At 58.4% G+C, this 9677-nt stretch overlaps 1 protein-coding gene across 1 annotated transcript in view; it reads right to left on the bottom strand.

Annotated features, from left to right (window-relative positions):
- LFNG (LFNG O-fucosylpeptide 3-beta-N-acetylglucosaminyltransferase) overlaps nt 1-3433 on the bottom strand; it is an 11760-nt gene extending 8327 nt beyond the window's left edge. The window contains exon 1 of the mRNA XM_012728893.1: nt 3427-3433. Coding sequence (XP_012584347.1) covers nt 3427-3433 — 7 coding nt within the window. The remainder of the gene's footprint in view (nt 1-3426) is intronic.
- Nucleotides 3434-9677: the final 6244 nt, after the last annotated feature.

Genomic DNA, 9677 nt, shown 5'->3' with positions numbered 1-9677 from the left:
GGCGAGCAGCGCGCCCGCCAATGCAAGCAGCAGGCGACGACCGCAGCGCTTGAGCATGATGGAGTAGCGGCCGCGCGAAGCGCCCTGCCCGGGTTGCCCCCGCCCCGGTGAGCCCAGCCCGGCACACCCGCGTTAAGGGATTGTCCGGCCCTGCGGTCCAGCAGTAAGAAGCCAGCGCCCCGTGTACTTAAACCTCTCCGGCCTGACTCCGCCCCTGGGGGCGTGGTTCACCGCTAGGCCCCGCCCTCGTCTCGCGTTCACTGGCTCCTGTGCCCTAGGGTGTGGCCTCTCCAAGATCGCCCCCTGGCGGGGCAGCACCCACGTGGGGCCCCGGCGGGGGTCTGGGAACTGCCGGGCGGGCGCCGGGGCCCCGCCCCCTTTGCGCACGTGCACGCCCCTCGCGGCCTGGCTCACCCCCTGCGGGCAACTTAGGGGCGTGGGGCTTTGGTCGCTGCTCTCCCAACTGGCCCTGCGGGGGTAACCCGGGTTGGCACGCGGTGCGGCGCGCCCTGGGCGCGCGGACGGAGATTACGGTTCCCGGGCCTCAGGATCTAGCGCGTCCGCAGTGTCCGTCCTTACTTCCTCGCTGTGCGCGTCTCCTTGAGGCCGCGTTCCTCCCTCGAGGATGTTGCTTGTGGGTCGGGTAACTGGGTGGTGCCTGGATGGACCTGACTACCTGGCCCTAGGCAGCCGTTACAAATATGAAGGAGGAGCTTAGCCACCTGAGCCTGTGCTAAGTACACGAGTTTCCAGCAGCTAAACCCCTGTACCAAATTCCATCCACCCCCCACCCCCAAAGAAAGTTCCTTGAGTCCCGGCCTGACTTTGAAAGATTGGCCCCCAAAATTCTCCAGGCGCCGGGTGGTGAGAAAAAACTGAGATCGCCCCTCCCCGCACGGGATGAAAGGCCGCCTTCTGTCCCATTTGTTCTCTCAGCGCTGAGGCCAGATGTAGCCCAGCTGTGCCCCGCCCCGCCTCCCCGGCACACGGCGGCGCCCACCCCCGGCCCTTCCCACGGGCCGGGCCGGCCCCCAGCACGAGCTGGGGCGGCAGGAATGTGAGCCTACAGTCCGGGTTGAGAGTGAGGGGCGTGGAGCCAGGAAGTGGCCAAGCCCCCACCCCTCCTCCTCCCCTCTGGAGAGGGATCAAGGTCCGAGCCCCCTGCCCGCAGCATCTTCCGGCAGAGCAGCTGGGGGCGGCTCTCCGCTTGGCTGCTCCTCCTTCCCCTGCAGGCTGGGCTCCTACTCTGGCATACCCTCCGAAGGTCCGCCGAGTACTCAACCCTCCGCCCCAGTACGCGCTCTGCGCCGGGTTTGGCCTGCTATCTTACGGCGCCACCTTTCACTCCGCCTGCAACGGCGCTTTTACTTGTGCACGCGTCCTTTCTTGGTCCGCGCCCTCCACCTGAATGCCAGCTTGCAGAGGAGCCTGGAGTATAGTTGGTGCTCTATAAAAATTTATTGCATAAACGTCTGGTCCTGCTAAGACTCCCACCCAAGAGACTGGCCCATTTGCTCTTAGCACCCTACCATTAGCTCCTCTGATAAACAGGAGAGGGGGATGGGGATTCCCAGACCTCTTCCGGTTCCCACCCCCAGGTAATTAGCAGGGCCACCTCAGGCAGGCAGATGCCTGAGCAGATGGTGTTCGCTGTGCCCAAGTGACAAGTCTCCCATGGTGTCACCTTCTACCATAAACCCCTCCCCCGTAAGCTAGAGCCCAGCCTCCTAACCTGTAGGCAGCTGGGGGGGGTGGGTGGGAGGAAGGAGGGAAAAGCACCCCCTAACTGGTGCCCAGTTAACAGAGCTCTCTTACAGTAACCCCAATCTCAGGCCTCCAGGGACTCCTCTCCCCCACATCCCTTTCCCCAACTCCTGTTTGCCATGCCAGAGCCAGAACCTCTTTCTCAGCCTTCATCTCCCTCTGGTTCTCTACAGCAGCCTCTGCCTCGGTCTCCCTGTTCCCAGTCTGCCTCTCTACTCACGCTCCACTCAAGATCCAGACAACTTGAAATCATTCATCCACCACCCCGCAGGCACAGCCACAGATCAAAATCTGTGAGTCCCCATTGCCTCTGAATTCAAGTCCTGACCTGGTGTCACAGACCTCTTGACTTAGTCTCAGCTCCATTTCCTGATGCTCTCCAAAATCCCACTCCATACCCTGATAGTCTGAGCACTGTTGAGCCCCCAATTCTTTTCCTAAGCTGTGCACTATACCTGAGATTCAGGTCAGTGGCATTCATAGTTAGTGGGTACCCTGCAGATGCCAAGCCTTTTGTAAGAGGCAGAAGGAAGAACAGCATTATGCAACCATGCCACAAGTCCCTGTGAGCCACCCCTATCATGGCCCCCAGCCCAGCAGGTAGGACCACCTGCCTCCCAACCCAGAGCACCCCTGCTTTCTCTGATTCATGCTACACACCTGTCTACTGGCCTCCTGCTGCCAGACAGAAAGCAGGAGGAGTTCTGTCCCCTCTGTTCCCATTGTACAGAAAGCAAGGTCAAGCTCACAGGACTACAGCATTGTACTCAGGGAGGGAGGGAGGACAGGACAGGGATTGGCCAGCCTGGCAGAAGCATAGCACAGAACCTGGTTAAGGGTTTCCTGTGCTTCTGCAGCCAGACTTGATGGGAATAGGGGACCCTGTCTGGGAACAGCAGGACAAAGACTTTCAGCATTTTTGTGGGGGCCGTGGGCTTTGGCAAGAGTGATTCCATTTCTCTGCTGTCAGGAGAATGGAATTTCGTGGTGACTTCTTGAGGTCTGAAAACTGCAGGGGGGAGGCCAGCCTAGCTGCCCCCACCCCCCCTCCCTGCCCCTTTCCAGAGACTCTCAGCTACAGCCTGAGGCACTCCCCTTCTTTCCCTCTAGATCCAAAGGCCCCTCCAGGGACCCACTGAGCCAAACAGCAGAGTGGGGGAGGTTCTGGGCCCAAGACTGGAAATGGGGAGCTAAGGAGGGGGTGAGGAAACTGACCAAGCTTCCCAAAAAGTCCCTCAGGGCTTGAAGGTCACAGGAAGAGAAGTAAGGATGGAGGCTTTACCAGGGCCCAGCACCAGGCCTGGCCACATGGACACAGCCCAGGGGCTGAAGGCCTCCACAGCAGGTTCTTGCCTTGCCACCCCAGAGGGCCACTTCTTTAAGACCTTGGACCTGTGACATTCCTCCTCTTGAGCCTCAATTTCCCCACTCTCATCCTAAGGATGACATTACTGTCCATTTCACAAGGTGTTCATGGGCAATTGGTCAGACCAGTAACAGCCTGGCCTGTTGCCCAGGGTCACGTGTCTCTTCACCACCTGAGCAGCTGACCTCTGCTTAGCACAGCTCCTGTGGGCTGCTGGGCAGCCTAGTGGTTGAATGGCTTGAGATCTGCCCATTAAGGTTGAGTGGTAGCTAAGGAAAGGGGCCACAGTGACCCACCAGCCATGGGGGCCCTCTTCCAACTCCCCTGTCAGGCTCAGAAGTGTTGTATCCCCACTTGTGCTCAGGTCTCCTATCCTTGCCAGTCCCACTAGGCTCTAGAAACCCCTTCCTCACAGGCTGCTGGTGGCCTGGGGCTCAGCTTCCCTTGGAAGACCCAGAAGACATAATGGGTGACCCACTAACTGGCAGGAAGTCAACCGAGGCCTGGACACACACACACACACACACACACACACACCACCCCCACACAAGGAGAGGCCATGGCCTCTCAAGTGTCTCAGGAACCAGCATTCTGCAATCGAGGCAGAGCCTACGGGGGGGCACCCCCAACTTCATTGCAAAGTGGGAGCAGGAGGTGGAACTGAGCACACCCTGTCCTGCCCAACAGAGGGACACCAGAGTGCCTGCCCACCTTGAGGGCAGCAGAGGAGAACTGGCATGTGGAAGCCGCCTAGATACCAGGTGCCTGTGGGCTTCCTAAGGGAAAGTGGGTGACACGCCCCGTGGTCCAGGCAGGGGCCTATCCCAAAGCTTCTGGATGAAGAGTCACTGCTGGCAGGAGAGAAAGTAATAGAGAGGGGTTGGCAAGAAATCACCACAGCTGGGCTCCAGGCAAGAAAGGGGGTGGGGGCGGCAGGCACAGCAGCTGATTCCCACTAGTGCAGCTGGGGTGGGCATTGCCCCCCAAGAGAAGAATAGGCAGTCTCACAGAACATAGCTGTGAGTAGAACCCCTAGCCTAGCCTGACCCACCTGCAGGCCCACTCTGTCCAGAACCCTGCACTCCCTGGCCCACACACTCTGGCCTTGGGCCAGTTCCCTTCCCTTTGTGGGTCTCCAGATTTTGCTGTTCTATAAAAGTAAAACCACTGGTGATGCTCCTCTGTCTGTCTGCCCCCAGGCTGGCAAACAGTTGGTACCAGGTAGGCATAAAGCACCAGTGAGCCCTGATGGCCTGGCACTTTTGCCTGAACCATGGGGCCAGGTATTGTCAGAGAGGCCAGGACTGTTAGAGTCCAGCCTAACCTAGGAGCCTGAACCAGGCTTCAGCCAAGTGCTGTTTCTCCTAGGAAGTCCTCCCCAATTCCCTGTGGTACTCCTCACCATGGTTGAACACATGAGATTGTGACTGCTCAGTCCCCTGCCTGCCTCTCCAGCTAGCCTGGGAGCTCAGTGGGGTCCAGGGCCACATTTTGCTCCTCATCAGGGCCTGGCACAGAGTAAATCCTGGTTGAACGGATGAAGAAGGGAATGGATAGGAGGCTGGTGGGTTGAGTGGAAGTTTGAGGGAGGGAAGGGAGGAGGGAGAGAGGTAACAAATGGATGGATGCATGGATAGTTGGGTGAGTGACTATGGACAGATGAATGGTAGATGAAGGGACAGAGAGAGAGTATATGGAGGGCTGAGAAGGCGCTGGGTGCCAGCTGCCTAGGGGCAGAGGCACAGTTGTTTATGGCTGTGCCCCGGTGCCTAGAACAGGGTCTGGCATTTATTAGTGCTTAAGAAACATTTGCTGGATTCAGGAAAGGGTGAATTGATGAGCAGAGGAGATGTTTGGTTATATGGACATGCAAAAACTCAAGGGAATACTCCGCTGCCTCCCTCCCTCAAGCACCAGGCTTGACTCATAGAGATCTCAAAGGAGGGCTATCCACTCAGCTCTGAGTCTGTATGGGGATGGGGCCTGTGGGCAAGGCTGTGATGGGTGGCAGAGGCTGGTGCCACATTGGATTCTCATTAGATCCACTTGCCCTGAGGCATTTCCAAACACCACCTCAGGCAGACTCAGAAAGTCTCACTCAAACTGTTGGTCTTACAGGTGGAACAACAAAGAGTAGAAGGGACAACCCTGATGGCACCACAAGCCTGCAGGGCTCTCTCAGGCATGGGGTCAAGGTTTGTGCACACAGGAGAGTGGCAGGCCTAGACCTGGCAGCTGCAGCAGTTTGGGTGGCCCCACTGGGCCATCTGGCCTGCGGAGCTAGCCTGGACTAATCTGATTTGCAGCCCCCAGTAGCGGACCCCAGCCACCAGAACCCACTTAGTGACATCCTGACAGGCCAGATGCCTACTAAGGAGACACCAGAGCCACCCTGCCCCCCAGCCGGCCTTTGTCTTAGCAAGAATGGCTAGCTTGTGCTGCGGTCACAGTTGGACAGGGTGTGGGGTGTGGCAGTGCTGGTGCCTGCCAGGCCCCAGGCATAACCCCCTGCCCCATTCATGACCCCACACCCCAACCATATCATTGAGAGCAGACCCAAGGAGCAGTTTGAGGAGCGGCTCCAGTGGAAGACTCTCTGAGTCTTCACTCTCACAAGACCCTGGCTGGCCTGCCCACCCCCACCCCAAAAGCCTGGGGTGCTACCTCTCCTTCATTCACAGGTTGAGGTCAGCTATGCTGTCCAGGAAGTAAGAAATGTGGAGGTTATGGGCCCAGGAGTACCACTCCTGCCCACAGAGCTAAGCCGTCACCATGAGGCCCATCCATCCACCTCCTTGTCCACCAGTGTTCCAGACATTTCCTCCAGCCTTGGCTCAGTTTGGCTCTAGGGGAGTTAGGTGGAGGCGGATATAACCCCCGCTTCAGAAGCTCACAGTGCTCTGGAAGAGGATTCATCAGCCATCCAGCAGTCCCCCAAGCAGGCAAAGAGTAGTGGGCTTGAAGAGGGCTTAGTTGTAAGTGTGCCAGGGGCCTAGGTGCTGGGCAATTCACTGGATTTCATGTGAGAATCTAATTCAGGGCTGGAGGTTAGTGGCTTCAGGAGAGGCTTCAGGAAAAGACAGTGAGTCCTGCCCTGTGGCGTGAAGGTGTGGACAGACACAGGGTGATGGGAAGGCAGGGAGGTGGAAGGAGAGACAGCCCAGCCAGAGTGTCTGGAGAGGTTGTGTTCCGCAGGGTGGGAGTAGAAATGCAGTGGGAGATGAAAGTGAGCAGGGGCCTCAGGCCCACGCTAGGGAGACACTAGGAAGCCACAGAAGATTTGTGAGCAAGAAGGATGTGGTTCCAGCTGCATTTTACAAGGAGAAGTGACTCTGAGGCCCAGCGTAGGTAGCACGCACCAACCCAAGCCTGTCTATCTGTCTGCCCCTCGGCCCCTAGGTGCTTGTGCCGAGGAAGGAGGCAACTGGGAGGAGCATAAGGATCACTCTGCCTTTGTCCTTCCTCCCTTCCTTCCTCCCTTCCTTCCTTGAAGGTGCGGCCAACAGTAAAGTTTAGCCTGGGCATGGTTTGCCTATGAGAGCAGGGCCAGATTGCTCAGAGGTGCGTGGACCCTGGATGTAAGGGTTGGGGGCGGACAGTGAGGATGAAACCGCCTGGACTGAGGCCCTAACGGCAGGAGGTTCAGGCCTCTGGGGCTCTGGTCTGTAAGCATCCAGTGTCTGAAGGGACTAGCCAGGGGTTCTCAGCTGGGGGTGGTTTGAGGCCCCAGGACATAGTTGGCAATGCATGGAGACAATTTTTGGTTTTCATACCCTGGGGAGACACACACTACTAGTGCCAACCAGGGTGTACTAGAATCCAGGGTTGACAACAAATGTCCTGCTGTGTGCACAAGCCAGGCCCTAAGCAAAGGCTTTACCAACCCACAATGTTGAGGTGAAAATTCACCAGTGAGGTGATGGGTCTCTCCCCAGACATGAGATCAGTGGGCTGCTCAGGGGTCCTGGCATGCCTGGAATCCACACCAGGTGGGCATGGGCCCAGCGAGGAGGAGGTGGTGAGGATCAGCCTGCTCCCGGCTTCCTGCAGGAGGTTACACGAGGGCAGAGGATGCGGCGGGCAGAGCCACGGGGACAGCGCACCCGCCCTGAGCGGAAGGATTACCCGGGGGGCTTCCGGGGGCGACCTCGGTGGGGGTCAGTGGGGGCTGGGGCAGTGGCCGAGCTGCCTGGACTGTGGTCTAGGGCTTGTTGAAGGCAGGAGTGGCAGAGCTGGGACCCCTCTGTCCCTGCCACCCCCACAGCCCCCAGGTGCCTCCAGCACAGGACCCCGGCTGCAGGGGAGGTGGCAGGGAGGGGCCTCCTTGAAGCTGTTTGCTCAGCCTAGGTTTAATCTCCAAAACAGGAAGGCTCATATTGACAGAAGCAGCAGACGGAACTGCCTAAGCGCCTGCCAGGTTAGGCTCTCCCAACCCCCCTCTGCTCCCTACACTGGAAAGTTCCCCAAAGACCCCGCCCTCAAATATAGTTGTTCCCACCCTCTCCCATAGCCCTTAAACTATGCCACTCCATGCCAGCCAGGCCTCGGAGAGAGAGTGCCCCAACACTCTGCCAACTATATTAATGATTGGGGTGGGCAGGAAAGTGGAGGGGGGGTGGGGTGCTCCAGGTCATAGACTTAGCAGGGCTGGTCTTCCAGTCTTATTTTGCAAATGAGGAAGCTGAGGCTCAGAGAGGGAAGTGAACTGGCCTGCGTCACACAGTGGGTGGGGGTGTCTGCCCTTGGGTGCCCCCCACTCCACTTCCAAAACATGCTTGAATATGTATTGTACCCATTTGATAAGTCAGGTTGGCATTCAGAGTACCGTCCTGCCTGGCACCCCCTCCCGGGCTTTCCTGGGACAGGAAGACCTGTCTCCAGGCTCAGCTGGGCTGCAGTGACCATGAATGTTTGCTGAACAACCTCAGTCAACACCATAAATGTCCCCGCCACCAGAGGAGACATAAACAAGGACAGGTGGGCTTGGCCTGGAGACCTTGGGTCACTCTGGGCAACACTTCATATGTCAGATCCAGTGGCACATAATTTCCCCAGTGGAAATGAAGTTGAGCAGTCTGGGCTGAATTACCAATTCTGGGCCACACAGGGCCAGGTCCCCAGCCACCTAGGGAGGGAGGTGAGTCATCATTCCAAGCCAGGTCCATGGCCACAGAGCTCCAAGTCCTTGCCTGGAGCTAGAGCAGAGAGGGGAGCTGGCTTGTGGCTTGGGCTGGACAGAAGGGCTGGCCCCTGAATCCTAGAAATGGGGTCCAGGTCCCCACTCCCCGCCTGAACAAGCAGACCCTGCGTCAGGTGTTTGTTGGTCCCCAAGATTTGGCTGTTGTCTGCCAACCTCCCAGCTTCCTGTGCCTGCACCCTGCACACCCAGGCTCAGCCAAACCAACATTCCTCTCAATCTTCCCAGTCCTCCTGGCTTCCCTCCCTCTACCTGAAAGGCCCAGGGCCTCTGTCTCAGCCTCCAGCTCAGCTGCACCACCACCTAGGACAGGTGTCCAATCCTGCTCCCTTCTTCTTTATGCTTGGGTCACCCCCACCCCCCAGCCCCAGCAGGAACTCTCATGCCCAGACACTTGCTCCATGATGGCAGTGACCCAATCTAGCTAAGAGTGACTGGCTGTGTAAAACACTAGGAGGTGCCTTAAAGGGCTAAGCCCATTCCACAAATGGGAAGACTGAGGCCCTGAGAGGTCAAGGCCCTGCCCGAGGTAACAAAGCACTAACAAAGCGCCCCTGGGTGCAGGTATCTGTGAGACTCCTGTCTGTCTCCTGCACCTCAGGACACCCTGGAGCCCTCTGAGGCCAAGTGCTCCCCACCCCAAAGCATAGGGGCTGTGGGAGGGTACAGTACTTGGGCAGAGGCATGGTGGGTGGAGGACAGTGAAGGGACCTTCAGATAGAGGTGTAGGTCTCTGCACCCTGCACCCAGAAGGAGCTCCCCGCCAGGCCTGCCCCTGGCCGCCCCTGGCTGCTGTGCCCTGGATAGGAAACAGAGCAGGAGACAGACATTCCCAGGCCATGGAAGAGGCTGGCCTGCTGCAGGAGGGGAGACAATGGCTTCCCTGCAGCCCAGAACTGCTGCCACTCCAGCTTACACCAGATGCCCAGGGGCATCTCTCTAGATGGGGAAAGGAGGACCCCCAACTGTATGTGGTATCTTAGGCAGCTTCTCTCCTGTTCTCAGCTGACCACCCATGAAACTTTAATGCTAATTTCTGCCCCTGCAGGACTGGGCAATCCTGGGGCAGGTGATTTGTGCAGACTTGGGGGCCAGGCTGTGCCTGCCGTGCCCCGCTCCTGTCCCATGCCCGCCTGCTGCCTGCCATTGTCACTTTATCCCTGCGACCCAGTTTCCCTCCTTGTCTGTGCCAGTGGGGCAGAAACCCTGGGGGACAGTGTCCCCCTTTGAGGAGCAAGCGGCAGTGGATCAGGTGTCCCCATTGGGGCCAGTAGGCGCGTCTGCTGGCTTGGGCAGGGACCAGGGCTTTCAGGTCTTCAATAGTCCAAGATTAGGTTCCGTCCCGGGGGC

This window comes from Condylura cristata, unplaced genomic scaffold, assembly GCF_000260355.1.
Source record: "Condylura cristata isolate star-nosed mole 26May11 unplaced genomic scaffold, ConCri1.0 scaffold00024, whole genome shotgun sequence".
Classification (NCBI taxonomy): Eukaryota; Metazoa; Chordata; class Mammalia; order Eulipotyphla; family Talpidae; genus Condylura; species Condylura cristata.
This window is presented reverse-complemented; position numbering and strand designations above follow the sequence as displayed.